Raw genomic sequence first — 19,652 nt, 5'->3', positions numbered from 1 at the left:
TTGTTTTTCAAGGCCCAGGATGGTATTCCGGGCAGTGGCATGAGGCACGGGGTATGTCTCCAACCATCCAGTACTTCCTTCTACCATGGTCAGTACGTAGTGCTTGCCTTGGCGGGTTTTGGGGAGCGTGATGTAGTCAACTTGCCAGGCTTCCCCATACCTGTACTTCGACCACCGTCCACCATACCATAGAGGCTTCACCCGCTTGGCCTGCTTGATGGCAGCACACGTCTCACAGTCATGGATGACCTGTGAGACAATGTCCTTGGTTAAGTCCACCCCTCGGTCACGAGCCCATCTGTATGTTGCATCTCTCCCCTGGTGACCGGAGGCGTCATGGGCCCATCGAGCCAGAAATAATTCTCCTTTGTGCTGCCAATCCAGATCTACCTGAGACACTTTAATCCTGGCAGCTCGGTCTGCCTGCTCGTTGTTACGATGCTCCTCATTAGCCCGTTTCTTGCCTACATGAGCGTCTACGTGACGGACCTTCACGCTCAGCTTCTCTACCCGGCCAGCGATGTCCTGCCACATCTCCGCTGCCCAGATGGGTTTCCCTTGGCGTTGCCAGTTGGCCTTTTTCCATCGCTCCAGCCATCCCCACAGAGCATTGGCCACCATCCATGAGTCAGTGTAGAGATAGAGTCTTGGCCACTTCTCTCGTTCAGCTATATCCAAAGCCAACTGAACGGCTTTAAGCTCTGCAAACTGACTTGACCCACCTTGTCCTTCGGTCGCTTCTGCAACTCGCCGTGTGGGACTCCATACAGCTGCCTTCCATTTTCGGTTTGTCCCTACAATGCGGCAGGAGCCATCCGTGAAGAGCACATATCGCCTTTCCTCTGCTGGTAGCTTGTCATATGGTGGGGCCTCCTCAGCCCGTGTCACCTTCTCCTCCTCTTCTTCAGAGGATAGTCCGAAACTCTCACCTTCGGGCCAATTGGTGATAATTTCCAGAATCCCAGGGCGATTAGGATTTCCTATCCGGGTTCGCTGCGTGATCAGAGCTATCCACTTACTCCACGTAGCATCGGTAGCATGATGTGTGGAAGGAACTCTTCCCTTGAACATCCAGCCCAGCACTGGTAGTCGGGGTGCCAGGAGGAGCTGCGCTTCGGTGCCGATTACTTCTGAGGCAGCTCGAACTCCTTCATAGGCAGCCAGGATCTCTTTTTCAGTTGGTGTATAGCTGGCTTCAGATCCTTTGTATCCCCGACTCCAGAATCCCAGCGGTCGTCCTCGGGTCTCCCCAGGCACTTTCTGCCAGAGGCTCCAGGAAGGGCCATTCTCCCCGGCTGCGGTGTAGAGCACGTTCTTCACGTCCTGTCCTGTCCTTACTGGCCCAAGGGCTACCGCATGGGCAATCTCCTGTTTAATTTGTTCAAAGGCTTGTTGTTGTTCGGGCCCCCACTGGAAATCATTTTTCTTCCGTGTCACAAGGTAGAGAGGGCTTACAATCTGACTATACTCGGGGATATGCATCCTCCAAAAGCCCACAGCGCCTAGGAAAGCCTGTGTTTCCTTCTTGCTGGTTGGTGGGGACATGGCTGCTATTTTGTTAATCACCTCCATTGGAATTAGACGGCGTCCATCTTGCCACTTCACTCCTAGGAACTGAATTTCCTGAGCAGGTCCCTTGACCTTACTCCGTTTAATGGCAAAACCGGCTCTTAGGAGAATCTGGATTATTTTCTCTCCTTTCTCGAAGACTTCGCCCGCTGTGTTCCCCCATACAATGATGTCGTCAATGTACTGTAGGTGCTCTGGAGCCTCACCCTTTTCCAGTGCGGTCTGGATCAGTCCATGGCAAATGCTGGGACTGTGTTTCCACCCCTGAGGCAGTCGATTCCAGGTGTACTGCACACCTCTCCAAGTGAAAGCAAATTGTGGCCTGCACTCCGCTGCCAAAGGAATGGAGAAAAAGGCATTGGCAATGTCAATGGTGGCATACCACTTGGCTTCCTTGGACTCCAGCTCATACTGGAGCTCCAGCATGTCCGGCACAGCAGCACTCAGGGGTGGTGTGACTTCATTGAGTCCACGGTAATCCACCGTCAGCCTCCACTCTCCGCTGGACTTACGCACTGGCCATATAGGGCTATTAAAGGGTGAGCGAGTCTTGCTGACCACCCCCTGGGTCTCCAGTTCACGGATCATCTTATGTATAGGGGTCACAGAGTCTCGGTCGGTGCGGTATTGCCGACGGTGCACTGTTGCTGTGGCTATCGGTACCAATTGTTCTTCAACCTTCAGCAGTCCGACAGCAGAGGGGTCCTCTGAGAGACCAGGCAAGGTGTTCAACTGTCTAATTTCCTCCGTCTCCACAGCAGCTATGCCGAAAGCCCAACGAAGTCCTTTTGGGTCTTTGAAATACCCACTCCTCAGGTAATCTATGCCAAGGATGCACGGGGCCTCTGGGCCAGTCACGATGGGGTGTCTGTGCCATTCCTTCCCAGTCAGGCTCACTTCAGCTTCCAGTACAGTCAGCTGTTGGGATCCCCCTGTCACCCCAGAAATGGAGATGGATTCTGCCCCTATGTATCTTGATGGCATCAAAGTACATTGTGCGCCGGTGTCCACTAAGGCCTTATATCTTTGTGGCTCTGATGTGCCAGGCCACCGAATCCACACAGTCCAATAGACTCGATTGTCCCTCTCCTCTACCTGGCTAGAGGCAGGGCACCCCTAGTCCTGGTCATGGTACTCATTGTGCTCTTCTTGTGGGTATGACCTGGAGGTCCCTTCAAGAGGATCAGACATATCATCATTCCTGTATCGTCTGGAGTCTTGCCCACGAGAGACTGGAGCAACGTTTACCCTTGAAGAGTTCTTTATGGTATTTGTTCCTCTTTTCAGTTCACGTACCCGGGCTGCTAAGGAAGGGGTGGGTTTCCCATCCCACTTCCTCATATCTTCTCCGTGCTCACGGAGGTAAAACCATAGATCGCCACGTGGAGTGTACCTTCTCTCCTTAGCTGGGGGACGCTGGCTCCTAATAGCAGAGACTCTTGTTTGTCCTGGCGAGATATGGAAAATCCCTTCCTTAATTTCTTCTCTTAGCTTCTGGTGTCCCTCTTCAATTTTCTCTTCCAGGCTTCGGACGTGTTCAGCCAGTTTGGTTTCCACAGATGAGACGTGGGCTCGTAATGGGGCGGTGACAGTGTCTTCATAAATCCTGAGTTTACTGACCAATGCTCCCACCTTGTCCTCTCCCTCCCTCCATTGCAGCGTTGCTAAGTAGCGGGAATACATTTCTGGCCCAAGTCGTGCAAACTTTAACCACATCTGGGAGGTGCACTGTACACCATCTGGACTCTTAGGGAATCTTTCATCCTCTGAAAAGATTATCTCCAGTACAGCTAACTCCCTTAAGCACCGGATACCTTGTTCCATCGTGTTCCACTGTCCTTGCTGTACGTGGAGGTCCTCCTTGCAAAGGTATCTCTCCCTCACACTGGACAACAGTCGCCGCCAGAGGCTGAGAGTTTCCTGCCTCCTTCCAATCCCCTGATCAATGACTACATCTCGAGACAGGGATCCCAGCTGTCTGGCTTCACTCCCATCTAGGATTGTATCGTTAGCTGCGGCATCCCAGATTCGGAGCAGCCAGGTCAGAATGGACTCGTTTGCCTGTCGTGTGAACTCTCTCCGGAGCTCACGTAGCTCACCCAGGGATAGGGACCGAGTGATTATTTCTGGCTCTGTCTCCTCCGGTGGATGTGAAGGTCCTGCCTCTTCATCATCATTTGCTATACGGACTGATTTAGTCTTTGATTTCCTTTTCTGGACAGGGGCGACTGCTATTGGTTCTGGTGGTTCTTCTGGCTCCTCGATGGTTTGTGTGGACACGGTGACAGTTGATCCATTTCTTTCTCCCTCTGACTCAGCTGTGGTTTGGGTGGACGTGGTGCCTGTGGATTTGGTCCTTCTCTCCTCCCCCTGACAGTGCTGTACCATGTCAAGCAGTGCCCGGTAGGCAGTGGCCAGGGCCCAGCAGGTTGCTGTGAGCTGGCCATCTCTGGAGCTACCAGAGCATTTTCCCTTCACCAGTCTTATCATGCTAACAGGATCCTGCAGTTGTTCAGGGGTGAATTTCCAGATCATTGGAGGAGAAAACTTCTCCAAATACTGGCTGATGTCCTCCCACTTCCCGTGCCACTCAGCATTATCTGCTCCCAGGGCAGGTGTCCAAACAACCTCCCTAGAAGGCCCTGTTCTGACCCTAAACATGGTGTACACAGTACAGAGCAGACAGAGCAACACTAACAATAACATTATGCTGTCCTTAACATCAAAAGGGAACTCAATATTTTCAAAAACTGTTGTAGCAGGTCTGAAGGGGAAGAAGGAGGTGAGAGGCTGGAAACAACCATCCCCCCCTGTTCCCCCAAAAGGCTGGGTACGATTTTTAATGAGGCCCCAGAGGTAGCAACCCAAACCAGGACAGGCAAACAGGACTGAATACACATTTACAATGAAACTCATTGCTTCTGATGTTAGAATGACATAAACATAATATACTAATAGAGCAATTTGGATCCCTCTCCCTGGTCTTAAAGAGAGCATCAAAACAGGCAAATAATACCCCATCTGTGGAAATATGAACAGGCTCAAATACAACATCCATGTGAATGCATCAAACAACATGGTGATCAGGGAGTTTCTATATCCAAATAGACAAATGCTTAAAAATGAAATTGTGATTCTGACTTCTCTCTCTCTGCCCCACGTTGGGCGGCCAATAATGTGCTGGTTTAGAGTTAACCAGCAGGGGAAATGAACTCAACTCAAAGGAGAGATTATAAGTCAGAATAACAATTTACTAAAATAATACAGTAAGTACAATCATACAAACAAACAATTGGTTTTAACCCACAAAACCCAAATGTATAACCCAGTACCCTGGGGCATGAACAAAGTGGTGTTCCTTGGGCCCCGCTTGAGTCCAAAGTAAAGGGAGAGGGGAAGAACCTGCTGGTGGGAGAGCGGTTGCAATCTGGTCAAAAGTGGTGATTGCAGTGAGATGCTGGGGAAAAAAAGCTGTTGCAGTCCAGTTGAGGGTGGTCTAAGTCTGGTTGAGAGCGATGAGCTGCAGTCTTTCTCTGGATCCCACAGAGTGGTTGAAAAATGTTCCAAAACTCCAAGATTATATATCCTCCAGTTCAGGCAGGAATGCTCAGTGCTTCCCTCAGGGCGGGGAGTTCCACAAAAGGTGTGAGGACAAGAGCATCCTCCTATCTCACAGGCCTCTTAACACCTAGTTTGTAGCCTGAGGAGTCAGGCTCTATGGGCAGAGGGTGCGAATAGTCTATTGACAACAATAGTCTAGTTTCTGGGAAATGGCATGGAAGGCTATAGAATACACAGTTTTGGGTTACACCCACCATGATGAACTGGTCTTCAGCTGTCCTAACTAGGACACCCTACAACATGGCCACCTCTCCTCAACAACCAAAAACTACAACTCATCTCTTCCGGTCTGGTTGTGATATGTTTACATTTCTGCAGGAGCGCCCATTGGGCAGGACTTCAAAACTTCCAAGGGTTTCCACCCCTTGGGGTCTACCACTTCTCTTAGCCTCTGGGGGAAAACAAGGTTCAAACCACGACACACACCAAATTGTTCAGATGGTGAACTGTACCCCTCCTCATCTCTGGTTTCACTGCCAGCATCATGGTGCTGAGTGACATTTTATCTTTAGTCACAAATTTGCACCAGTTGTTTAACCAGACCTATCCTGTGCTGCGAGTCTGGGACTCTCTTATGATAATTGTTCAATGAACTGTTTGCAATTATAGCTGTGTTAATTTGGAAGATTATTTTTAATTTTTTTTGTGATGGGGAGTAAAGATTCTGCTGTTTCAGATAAGGACAGCTTCAGAGGGAGGTGCAGAAATGGTGAATGACTAGAGTGGGATATAGCAGAAGTACCCTGCTTAGTAGAGTTGGCATAGCATTATAGGAGTAATGGAAGGAACGGCACTTTCTTTTTTTCTCAGTAAAGAATTCCTGGGCACCTACTGGGGTGTGCTATGGAAAAGATTGATGTAAAACTATGTGAAAGCATGATGCTGAAATACAGTGAGGAAATTTAAAACTTCACAAAATGTGAAGAAATTTCAACGGTGAAAAACGTACAAGAAGACGTGGAAGGACAGGTAAATAGAAAGAAAGAAAAAACAGCCATCTGATAGTTTGTTTCCCAATGTTTGAACATTTGGTTTGAAATGAAAAAGACGTCATCAAGCAAATTGTATACATTTGTGGGGAAGATTAAAAGGAAAACAAGAAATATTAATGCATTTGTAATAGATGTATTGAAAAGATAAAACATTGATCATGAAGAATTTCACATAACCTGATATTGACTGGTTTGTATAATATAGAATGGAAATAATTGTTCTTGAGAAGATTTGACTTATAATACTGGCAGCAATTGAAGATTGCATTCAGAAGGAGAAGTTGAAGAAGCTAGGCTTATTCACAGGAACAAAAGAAAATTGTGGTGACCTAATTCCAGCTTTTATTGAGCAGAATATACCAGTATTGATAGCAGGACAAATTACTCTTACTGTCAGACATGAAAGCAAGATTTGTGTGATGCTGCTGTGCTACACTACTCTTGCTTTCAAAGGGGTCTTAATATCTAGGGGACCGGTGATGCACAGGTCCAAAGAACATTAGGGTTTATAATGTTCTGAGAAACTGCTGTGACTTGTCTCAGGACTGTGTGTCATGCCCTCTGCACTGACATGTGATGAAACCATTCCTTGAAATGCAGTATATCCTCCCATTTTTCTGCCTGTGTAGCATGTGTATATGCACCCATGTGTGCCATAAAACTTGTACCTCATACAATATATTCCTGCACTGAATTCTGTGTTTAGGCTTTTTCGGTCACTAACTGAGGGTGAAGCACTCCACAGTTTCCTAGGGTTTTAAGAATATTTGATGCTTTTTCAGAGTTAATCTGGAAGACAGCAACAATCTCCAAGTGCTTCACACATTTTGGTAGAAGGGCAGCAGGATAATCAGGGGCAAGAGCTACTACCAAACTGACAGTTTCGGTTGTTCTGGGCTCTGGGTGCAGGAGCCAACAGTTCTTCCATCATTTGTTCTAAACAATGATGGTGCCTTTGTTTTTACATTTCTGACATAATCCCATGTGTGACATGTAAAATATTAATCCTTCTGCAAGAGGTTTTCTCTTGAAGTACCTGTATGTATAAAAGATAGAAATCATCAATGTGGACGTCACTATGTGCTTCACTGAAGTCTAAGGCTTTTTTTGCAATGGAAATCCAACCCTGTTCTTGTAGTACAAGTGCTCGTGGACAGTGAACTACTTGAAAAAGTTGGTTTTCATGTGAATGGTCCAAGCAGTAATTTTGCCCCAGATTCCTTTATGTCGATAATGAATGTGGTGTTTCACTCATGGACACAGGGAGGCCTGCTCCCTCCACCACTTCCTGCTGCATAATCTTTTACCTTTATTCACACTTTGCACACTTTCAACTGCTCTCTAACTATTGCTCTTTTGCTAGCAATGGTTTGAAGTTTAGGTGGAAATGCAAGCTGAGCATTACTTTTTAGTTTCTATTTCCATATATAGCTCCTCAGTGTTGACTTTGTCCCCATGCCATTGTCTATTGCTTTTTGAATAAAAGCGTGACCTTACCAAGGCCTGTACCAATGTCACCATTAGTTTTACAAATAGTAAGTTGGATGTCCTATTTTTCTGCAAATGCCATTAAACTCTCGCTGTCCTAAGAAGCCATCAGCCAGTTAAGCCAGTGCAAATGGCAGTAAAATGAGATAATATATTAACGGATCTTGTGTTCGCCTACAATATATGCCTTACTAGCTGAATTTATATTGATACCAGGCTATACCCTCCGTAAGATTCTCCAATGGAATCTCCCTTGTGGACAGGGTTGGAATTGTGCAAAGCCACTGTCAATTGTTTTGAAGTCTGTGACAGCTTCGAGACACTGCCTCAGCCTGGATAAAGTTTCACTTGAGCATAGTGCCTTCCCAACCTGAGCCACCATTACAGTGCAAAATAGGGAGTGTGTGTGGCATGGAAACCTGAAGCAAAAGAGAAGTGGAGTGAAGATTACAGGAGGAGGGGGTGATTGTGCAGGGAAGAGAAGCTCCAGAAAGAATAAAGAAGAAGTTCTTAGGAAGCCTCAGTGTTAAGTATTAGACAGATTGTAGCATATTTCTTCTTATTATCCTTTCATCTCTAAGACCACTGTAGTAAATTACACTAAGGCTTTGTGAGTATTTTTAATGTTGTCTTAATGAAACAAAATTAACTAACTGACCTGGAATGATGTGTTAGGAAGATCTTATTCTCTCACATGGTTCTTATAGTACAATATTTGCTGGAGTCACAGAATATCTCAAGTTGGAAGGGACCGATAAGGATCATTGAGTCCAACTTCCTGCTCCTCACAGGAAACAAAACAAAACCTAAAACAAAACCATATGATATGACTGAAGAACATCATCCAGACACTTCTTGAATTCTGACAGGCTTGGTCCTGTGACCGCTTCCCTGGGGAGGCTGTTCCAGTGACCAACCACTCTCTCAGTGAGAATCTTTTCCTAATGTCCAATCTTAACCACTCCGATGCAGCTTCATGCCATTTCCTCATGTCCTATTGCTGGTCTCCTGAGAGAAGAGATCAGCATGTCTCCTCTGTTGCCACCACCCACAAGGAAGTTGTAGACTGTGGTGAGGTCACTCCTCGGCCTTCTCTTCTCCAAGCTAAACAAACCAAGTGACCTCAGCTGCCCCTCCTAGCTCTTGCCCTCAAGGCCTTTCATCATCTTGGTTTCTCTCCTCTGGACACACTCTAATAGTTTGATGGGCCTTTTTACCCTGAGGTGCCCAAAGCTGCACGCAGTACTCAAGGTGGGGCACACAGTATTTGAGTACTAGAGAGGAGAAGGGTCATCTGCTTTAATGAAGGAAGGCAGATTGGACAGTGAGCACCCCCCTGACTGTCAAGGATTGTATTATATATGCAGGCTCATCCCACTGTAAAGTATGATTACATTTTAAGTGTTAAAAACTAGCATCACCTCTAGATATTGTCCTAGCATAATTAGTGGCGATGTGTAACTGGAAAGCATGTGTAATACATATTGATGTACTCAAGTATATGTGTAGAACAGCATGTTGTTCTCGTTAGAATTATTTGTGAACCTTTTTATCTACAAATTATTTGAAAAGTATTAGCATTTATTTTGATGATACGATTCTAATGAAACAAAATAAGCAGTATGAATCACATTCTTCACTTAATAGCTCCTGTCAGACAGAGGCTCCCAGTGTGCTCATCTGTTTCTTTAGGGAACCTTTTTCTCCATGCCTTTTAAAGACTTTCTCCAGAACATCTTCATTTTTCAGTATGCAGAGTCCTGAGGCCATTCAGTTTTAGTGGGGTAACCAAGTCTGCTAAACCCTTTTCACTTACACTCCTATGGTACAAATTATACTGTTCTTTCTATGCTGCTGTTGTACTTCTAGGTACAGTCAACAGCAAATGTTGACTTCTGTCAGGCATTGCATCTCTGTGTGTTTCTTCTGTTCTTTGTGTCTTCTTCTGTGCTCTGTTATTCTCTGTAAGTGCTGTTTATTGCATATTGTGGCCAGCATTCTGCCAGATCCATCTCAGTGCACTTAATTACACTGTGTTGAAGAGGAGCTGAGTAGTTAACAGAAGAGCTCACAGAGCCTTGCTGTACATTTTTTTTTTCCTCCAGCATGAATGTTGGATCATTGAATATCATTTTGGGTTGAAATTTACCTGAATATGTTTTACTATTCCAAAGAGATTGCACAATGGCCCTGATTAGCAGCAGCATTTTGTAATACCACTTAAGGCTTTATCACAGTGGAATACTGCCAGTAACAGTCTTTAATTCACTTATATGTACCAATTCATTTCTGTCAAGTTTCTATTAATTTCTTTGCTGTTTTACTTTGTCCCTATCCCCTATATAATAAGACATGATTTCCACTTTTATGTAGCCAAAATAAAATTTTTAAAAAATTAAAATCTTCAGCAAATTAATTGTGGTCCTTTGATTTGAGACAACTGTGCCATCTCTCCATTTGCGTTCACATTTAATCCACTTTTCACAAGTTAATGTGTTTAGGAGAATCTAGGTGGGTCAAGTAACCAAGGGGCACTAAAAATTTTACTGGCTTATTTAGATAAAAAGTTTCAGGATTGGGTTAGGTATATTCAACTGCAAAGTGAAAGGTAGGTGTAGAATTAAACCTGTCTGTGTTCATGGACGCACATTTGTGAAAAGCCACGCTATATTCAGCATTATTTCTTTCTATCAGAATGATGACCAACCTTGATTACAAAGGTGATTGCCAGAGATAAAGAACAAAATTGCTGTGTGCACCATTCAATCTGGCATCAGTTTCACAGTGTACTGAAAGCTCTAAACAGTTGGGTTCGGGGTTGGTGTTTCAAATTTGTGTGACGGTTGCTGTTGAAGCAGATCCAACTATATATTTGTTCTTTACTTTTCATTGTTAGGATTGGTGCAAAACATCAGGAGTTACGGCAAAAGCAACTGAGAGGCCTGAGTGATTATTCTACTGGTCCTGGAGGACTTGACATTGATGACGATGAGGTGGATCCAAATTATGCCAGAGTAAACCACTTCCGAGAGGCTTATCCATCAGCAAGCATCTACAGGCCATCATCACCAGCAGTAGCAGAAACCTTTGTATATCCACGTGATTCTCCTTCAGCACCAATGGAGAGGGAACATTTGGAAGGACTATATGCAAAAATAAACAAGCAGCACTACCCACAGATTTCTGGTGACAGGTAATATTGCCACTTGGCATTACATAAAATGATAGGTTAGTGGGGGAGGGAGCCTGGGCCTTGGCAGGGGGCAGAGGAGTCAGATATGGGACTGTTCAGATGCCCCAAACCCCTGTATTTACTGACTTGAAAGCCATGGATTTTCTCTTAACCAAAACCATGATTTGCTGCAGCAGTAACCCCAGAGCATCTGAGCAAGGCAGCAGTCAAACAGAAATCATTAAAGAAGAGTCCATATTTCACAAACAAAATGAGTGAACTGACTCCAGTCCAATTCCTGCACTGCTGAGAGAGTGTTTTTTCCTCTTTCAGTTGGGAAAAGTTCTTACCCTGCAGCAAAAATAATCTCAGTTTTCAAGATCCCTGTCGATCCTGCTGATCATCAAGTGTCTATTAGTAACAGGTGTTGCATGATAGTATTATATATTGCATATGTTTATGGCTTAGTTTTCCCAGCTGTGTGATATTACACACTTTCAATTAGTTTGGGGAGAGGACTGGAAATCGTGGCATTTTTATGCGGGCTGTGAAGTGTGGCTTCACAAGACTGATTGCCTTTCATGGCCTTTCCAATAACTAAGTGGGAAGGAAAGAACAATTTTTAATCCTTACTGTCAAGCTTCCAGCATTAAAGAAAGATGGTCAAGCTTTTTCCTGGGTTAAAAGGAAAACAGAAATTCCTTTGAGTTGATGATGTACCCACCATTATGATGATTTTAAAATTGGTTGCTTCTGGAATTTGGGGCTAAAAGAACATGAGACTTCATTACTATTATGGCATTAATATATCAATGTTGGCTTTTTCAAACCAACATATGAGTGTGTGGGCAAGATATACAAGTGTATGTGAAAAGAAGAGCTGACAGAGGACAGACATGGGGGACTTAAGGAACTGTGCATGCTTTGAGTTCATATTACAGTCTGTAGTGTCTCCCTATAGCCTCAATCTGTGCTATGTAATACCACACTCGTTAATTTTGGAGAAATATGTCAGCACAGATATAGGAGTGTTTCCAGTTTGTGGCGTCACAGTACTTTAAAAACGTCTACTGAGTCATTGTTATAAATAGTAATAAAACACTTCTGACATAAATCTAAGTTTGTAGTAGGGAATGGGCCAAGTACCTCTCTTTTTCACCTAAATCCAGTGTGGTAGAGTTCTTTCCAAACATAATGACAGTGCTTTTTTCTTTCTTCCATGTTATTAACTCTTCCCCTACTGCATGAAGTAAGAGGTAGTGATCCTAGCTTTTTGCCAGCTAGCAGGTTTCTCTTCCTAGAAAAGTCTTGAGGCGATTGTCACTGCAGTCACACAGAAGTTGTAGTAAAGGGATCAGAAACTGAGTTTGTACTAACTCAATCAACCAAGATCTGAGAATTCCCGGTGGGTGGGAGTCTAAATTCAGGTTTGCGTATCTTTCAAATATAAATACATACAGTTGTAACTCTGCTGGAGTAAGACATTGCTATAAAAGTTGTTTCATAATTTCAGTTTAACAGAACTCTGTAGCTTTACATTTTAAAAATATCATCAGTTTTGAAGTGTAGCCTATAGATTGTCTTTCCATGCAACAAAAAGAAATGCTCAGTCCTTCATTCTGGCCTCTTTTACTTGATCGACTGTATTGTGGGTTTGATTACACTGAATGAACTCTTGACTTGCTACTGGGGTCCCAAACAAGTTTGGATTTGGTGTTGGGATCCTGGATTTCGGTGTGAATTTAGCTGTAATTGCATGATAACATGATAACTCAGTGAAAAACTAAAATGAAAACATCTTACAGGCAAGAAAAGTTACCTCATAGCTGAGCCCATGATCAGAATCACACTGAGAAGCTGTTCCATCTGTGTTGATTCTGTACTGAAAGACCAACAGTCCCCAACAACTTTGCTTTGTTGAATTTCTCGGGCTTGTAGAGGCTGTTTAACCAGATCAAGAAAAAAATAGGGAATGTGGAATTCTTATTAGGCTGCCTTTGTTCTTTTTTTAAATCTTTATTTTCTTTGTCTGAGACAAAATGGTGTTGTTATTCACCAGCAGAAATGTGCCAAACATGAATAATTCTATGTGAATTTATGCTGTGGGTCGTGAGGTCTCAGCCAACAGTTGTTGAATAAAAGTGGCAACTTCAGGCAAGGAAATCTTTCTGTGCTAGAGAGAGATTATTGAAAGGAGAAAGAGATGTAGAAAGAAAAATCCCTGGATAACATGTTAATTAAAAAAAACAACCTGCTTTCAAGGGTCAGTTATGAAAACTACCTTGTCTGTCTCAAAATGATGGGAAAGGGCTATAATGGATGCTTATAAGCCAAACCATAGTTATTTTATGTTTGTAGGGCTGAACATTTATCAACATATTTGTCATGTAAACGCTTATGCTTTGGTCTTGCTAACGCGTGCATGCCTTCTCTCAAAGTTTTGCTATTAATTTTACTTTAGATGGATGGCTTTTTCTTCCACCCATGACTCTCAAGTTGTAATATAGTGCATGGAGACTTGATCAGTGACTAAAGTAAATGGGGTTAGGGCCAGAAGGGGGATTTGAACACAGAATCAATTACTTCATTTTGGTCTGAGAATTCCAGTTATGTGCCATTATGATAGAGAATTAAAACTCATCATTTGAAACAAGACGTTAATTTTTATTTTATATTATTTTTGCAGACTAATGTATTAGCATAATTAATGCCTTTTAGAAGTCAGAGGCTATTTGTAAATATGAAGCTCAGTGGTCAGAGAAGAGCTGTTCATGGTTTGCATGCACTTACTTCCCCTTTTCTCATCACCAGAATCCATCAAGTGTTCCTGGTTCATTCTTCACAGTAAATTCACAGTTTAAACTGAGAATGTCCCTCCCTATGCAGAAAAGCAATAGGTTGCACATGTATGAAGTCTGTTGCTGTAATCATTATGAAGTATGTTTGCTGCCTCCAGCACTGCTCCTCAGGGCACACAGAGACCTGCTTCACTTTGCTGTTTATGTACTAACATCCCCTTTACTTCCACTTGCATCTGGCATCTCAGGGGCTTTTTGCTTTGTGTTTTTGGGGGGTTTGCTTTGTGTCTTATTTGCAACTGTTGTGTAACGTTCTTCTGCACTGCTTCACAATTGTTGATTTTCATTCCAACGATGACTATATTCAGTGAAATAGAAGTAATTTTTTGTGTATATTTTGCTGAAAGCTTTGGAATTCTTAACTAAGAGAGGTGCTATATAAATGTAAATTGTCCTTATTAATGAATATAACGAAAGCATTAGCATGATCAGTGTATTCTGTGAATGTTAAGTTGGAGTGGAAAAAAAATTAGCTGGCAAAATCACACATTTCTTTGTAAATCAAGCATTTTTCTGTTTATTTCTAATTAGCCACAATTTTCTGTAATGCAAATGGCATCCCTAAGGATGGTGCAGCCTGCACAGCCACCTTGTGCAGCTGGGGAACTCACAGGGTCTTTGCCTGAGACGCTGTACGTTTCCCAGCCTGTGGCAGAGGCTGTGTGATCTGTGGCCCATATGTTCCTGAAGTGGGTGGCAAGTCACATCTCTGAGTTTAGTCATCAAGGCTGTGCCATGACAGTGCTAAGTTGCACCATGGCAGAGCCTAGGTGTCAGACCAAAGCCAAAAGAGCAGATGCACAACACTATTATCACTTAAATGTCAGGCATGTCACACAGTGCAACCCTTTCTCACATTTCAAATAAACAATTTCTTCTTTTTTCCTCCTGTGAAGATGGTGCTGTCAAGTATATCCAAACACTCCGAGTACATCTCTGGAAAGGTTCTAGAGACTTTGCTCAACTTATTTTCTCAGCCCAGAACTATGAAACACTGAAAGTCTGATGCCAAATTCATTGCCAAGTATGATTCTTCATTTATTTATGTGTCTTATCTTGGGGAATTTCAAAGTGCTGGTCTAAAAAAGAATACATTTTTCCTTTGTTTAGGAAGAATAGATGCAGAGCTGTATCTTGCTGCAGTTTTAAAAAAATTACTAATAAAAAAACGGCACTGTTTTATTACTGTAGGAGTAAAGTCCACAGCCCCAGTCTGATCCAGCTTTTTTTTTGTTTTTGAAGATGCTGTGTTGGGTCCCACTGTGCAAGATCTTAATTTCTACTATGTTAATTAATTAATTGAAAAATGGATCTTCTTTCCTGGGCGAAAGCTTCCTTCTGGCAACTTGCACTCTTTCAGAATGCTCAATCTAGCAGCATACAAAGTTGAAAATGGGATAACAAAACCCGTATCTCTGTGCAACCCTAACTACATCCATCACATCCTGCCCTCAGAGCTGGCCAGAGTCATGAGTGAGAGGGGCATGACTGAGCAGTCTGCCTCTCCCTCAAAAGGGTAAAATTGCTGTGCATGTCTGAGGAATCAAATGGCAAATGTAAGCTATCTGTAAGCCTGAGAGGAGAGTAAAAAGGGTCTGGAGTTTTGAAATTTAGCAAAGGGAGCCTTTTTTACTGAAAGACTAAATGCTTGTCTTTTAGGCAGGTGTAGGCTATTCCCATCCTGCTCAATCCAAGACCATAGGAATTCAGAGCTGCACAGGAAAAGATTTGTTCAAAAAGGGCAAACTAGGGTTGCCCAGATATGTTACTTGGCTCTATATATCTCATAAGCCAGAAACTGAAGTTTTCTTGTTCTCAGTTCAGAGTACCGTGGGCATCGCTCATTGTGCAGCCATTTACAACACCTTTTGTCACTGACTAGCATAAAAGCAATGCACTGCTGTAGGAATGGATGGTCCTTTACTCAGGAATGATTATTCTTTAAGATGGATATCATGGAGGCAAGGTGGACATTGAATGAGGCTGTGTAATGCCTACGTGCCCTTTGCCACTGTGCCTTGCATTACTGTGGAAAGAGAATTACGGCCATGCATTGGCCTATTTTGATTTACAAAGTGTGACAAGTACAAGCAAGGTGTGTACTCTCTCTTACCATATAGACTCTTCCACTTGGTGTCCTAAAATCATCTATGCTGTTTCTGTGTCCTAACTACTCTACGTCCCAGAAACTCTCCTCTGATTCCTCTGGAATTTATTCTTTCTGAAACATACCACAGGGCCTTCTGAACCTCTGGCTGCATTCTGGTCACTGTTCCCCATAATGTTTTACTGTGTTTTTTGATCCTAATTCTACCAGCAATTTTCTTCTTCAGAAAGGATAAATGGGTGCTGCATCCTCCCTGCTAACTAGGGGTAATGTGAATAACTGGACCACCTGGGACATGTTTAAACTAGCCTTGGGTTTATTTCCCACCTATACTGGGGGAAAAAAAAAATTTCCTGATAGCATTCAAGCAAAACTACTTTACAGTTAGAGTTCACTGTGCTACTTCCCAGGAACCCCTCATCCAGACCTTCTAACTTTGGGACCTGAGCCCTATCATTTCACTTCTCATGGAAACCCCAAATTTCATGGAACTCAGGTGACCCTGAGCACTTTGGAGCATGTCTAAGCAGAAGGAAGTTGTCAAACTGCTGCTGCTGCCATGTAATGTGTGCATGCTTGTTCGGGGCCATGCATTCTTCAGCAGAAATAAATTCTGTCAGGAATAGTCACAAATCTGCCTGCGTGCATCCTGCCTGCTAGGGTTTGCATTTGGATCACCTCACTTATTGACAGATGTGTAAAATTTTATATACTGCACTCCCACAACTCCCCTGTGACTGTCCTGCTGCAGATGCTGGTGCGCCTGAGTTTTGGCAGCTGTGTTAAGCATTCAGGTTTGTCTTGGGTTTTTTCCCCTCCAGCCCTGTCTCTTCTTATGTGATATATACTGTATGGAATTATTTTACGTTAATTCTGCATATTTATTGGTAATGTCCTATTCTTTCAGCCGTTTGGATGCAAATGCAAAAGATAGGTCCCTGGAGAGAAAGCCAGGTCTGTTACTGGAAGATGAGACCATATCAGAGAATACAGAGGGAAATGCAGATGGTGTTTTCAGCCTCTTAAATGTACAAATAAAGACAAAATGAGATCGTCCATGCAGCTGGAATGAAATCATATGGCCTTGCATGTGTTCCTGCCATAGAGTGTTTCCTAGTGTGAGCAAGAAATGCTAAATTCTATCTTATGCAGGATGTTGTTTGACCAAAACCTCATACTTGCTTTTTTAACCAGCAGCAGAATGTGTATTAACTTTTCTCTGCAGAATGTTTTTTTTTAACAAAACACCATTTAATTTTAAATGCTAATATGTGTGTGTGGTTAATTAAGAAGCCAGAATTGACTATAAGGCTGGTAAGCCCCAAGAAAGAGAGAGGAAGATCGTTACACTTCTGCTCATAGATAGCTATTTGTGAACCAGCTGATAATGTGCAAAATTAAAATTTCGTAAGTGGCATTTTAGATGAATGGTTAATGGCTGAAGATTAATTAAACTGAGTTGTTCAAAAGAGAAGCTGTTAAAATCTTGTTTATAGGCCACTCACTTCCATACTGAAAGTGCAAACCCTAATAGCATTTGGTATTTCCATTTAGTAGGCAAGCAATATAACTGCATGTTTTTCTTGAACAAAGAGGTCTACTTTAGTGGATACACAGGATGGATGGATGGATGGATGGATGTAGCATTGTGTACTGTATTTTCTTCTTCCTAGTTAACAGTTGTCTGGTAGTAGTACAGAAAGAGGCATGCATTTCCTCTGAGAATTTGGTAATCTTAAATAAAATTGCTAAATCTTATTTTAATTAAAGTGTAAAGGATATGATTAAGTCTGATGTGGTTCTGTTTTCCCAGTACTCTCCAGTAGTCTGTTCTACTTCATACACTTTAGGATTTTCAAAATAGCCAACTTTTCATTGCTCCAGGTTGTCTTCTGTCAGAATGAGTCTCTTTGGCCCCATCATTAGCCTTGCCGAGTTGCTCTAGCTAAGAAAAAAAAAGTAATATGTTTCAGTCAGGTTTATTCTGTACTGCAGTTCTGGTTAAATGATGAATGTGAACCTAATCCCATTTCCCTGACTGAAGAGAAACAAGCAGAAGGTCATTATGCTGCTCACAGTTGTGAGGCTTGTCCTTCCAGCAAGTCCTTTGCCAAGAAACTGTTTGTTTTTCTTTTGTTTTCCCTTTCGCTCATCCCAGTTCCCAATCTTTTTATTAACCATCTCCTGTTTTCTCCCCCAGCTTCTTACCATAGTCATTTTGCCATATGATCTCCTAGCTTCTGGATATGTAAGTCATTCAGAGAAAACCCTGGTGACTTGGCCTTGTGCAGACTTTGCTGTGCAGCCCACTGTAAGACAAATCTATGTTGCTGACCTCAGGGAGCTCACACTCTTTCCAAATGACTTTTCAAAAAAATCCTCTGCTAAGGTTTTTTCTAGCTGCTGCTAGTTAAATGGTAGAAAGGGATTCTTTCATTGTAGAGATAATCTTGGTTTCGTAAAACCGACAAGAATATGAGGGCATGGGGTTTTGTTGTGCTAGACTTTTAAGTCTGTGAATATTATGAATCTCTGTTTTTTGGAGGTGGAAGATTTGGACATGAGGAGCACAGTCCAGTTCATGTGTATTAGCCATCTGTATGTTTGGACTCCAGGTGATGGACATGAGTTCACAGCAAGTTCTGTTTTGACTTTTCATTTCGCTGAATAAATTATTTATCAAACTATTCTTAAAAAATAGTCAACGTTTAATGGGACACAAAGAATGATTTCCCTGAAGTCTGAAACTGTGGACAAAGGGTTTAAGTTTGGAAGAGGAAAAAAAAGGTTTATCACTGGACTGCTTCAAAATGCTAATTAGCTTCAGTTAAGAGTAATGATACCTATCTAGTAAGGATGGAGAAATAACTTTTAGATGTGACAGGGAAAAAGGACATAGACTGACTGGAGCCATGAATGAGAATTTTTTTCAGCATCTTCAGTTTGAGGTTATCTAAGGTCAGTGGGACCTGTGCTTACAAGTTCCTCCGAGTTACAGGTAAAGCAATCCTCAGCCCTCTTCCTCATTAAAGCAGAGAGGAGCATAACAGAGTCCTAGGAGTCTTCAGGCAGCATCCCACAACTTATCATATATTCTCAAAATACTCAGTTGATTTTCTTAGATCACCAGGAAGACCGCTTAAAGCAGTTGAGAAGACTGCAGCACAGGGAACCATGGGGCACACCTCAGACCTACCCACATTGCCAGGTTATGCTGCCACCAGGAACAATGCAGTGGCTCTGGTAGGGTTTCCCAGTATGACTGCTCATGTCCTGGCAAAGTAATTAGCTCTGTGTGGTACTCACACAGCTTAACTGTGTAGTGGAAAACTTGCAATGGAAACTGCTGTCATCTCTACACATTCATAAGATGTAGGGAATTCTTACTATGCACTGATTTTTCTGCAATCCCAGTTTACCTGGAGTTTACACTGACAGATCTTTAAGATTTTACTCCTAATTCCAGCATAATAAGATATTAAAGGTCTAAGGGGGCCACAGATCTGACTTCAGAATGAGTCAGTGGGAACCTTCTCATGGAAGTTTCAAGCACCTAATAGCAGGATAAAACAACTGCTCCTAAAAATTATCCACAACCTTGTTCCCTGCCTGTGTCAAGAAGACAGGGGCAAAAAGTTACCCAAGCACTTAGTAGGCAGCATTGTTGACAGAAAGTAAAGGCAAAAGCATGAATTGGATCTTTTGGGTAGCAGAAAACCCAAAAGATTCTGTTTGAAAAGCTGAAAATCACTCAATATTGTGCTAGCAAAAATATTGGGAGGACTGATGAGATGTGATGGAAATGGCTTAATAGGCAACAGGATGCTGAATAAAAAGAGAATAAT

General features: G+C 42.8%; 1 protein-coding gene across 8 annotated transcripts in view; it reads left to right on the top strand.

Moving 5' to 3' along the window:
• PARD3B (par-3 family cell polarity regulator beta) overlaps nt 1-19,652 on the top strand; it is a 406,048-nt gene that overhangs the window by 314,047 nt on the left and 72,349 nt on the right. For all 8 annotated transcript variants that reach the window (XM_064660627.1, XM_064660625.1, XM_064660626.1 and 5 more), the window contains one exon: nt 10,567-10,863. In XM_064660627.1, the coding sequence (XP_064516697.1) occupies nt 10,567-10,863 (297 nt within the window). The remainder of the gene's footprint in view (nt 1-10,566; nt 10,864-19,652) is intronic.

This window comes from Pseudopipra pipra, chromosome 7 (assembly GCF_036250125.1).
Source record: "Pseudopipra pipra isolate bDixPip1 chromosome 7, bDixPip1.hap1, whole genome shotgun sequence".
Classification (NCBI taxonomy): Eukaryota; Metazoa; Chordata; class Aves; order Passeriformes; family Pipridae; genus Pseudopipra; species Pseudopipra pipra.
This window is presented reverse-complemented; position numbering and strand designations above follow the sequence as displayed.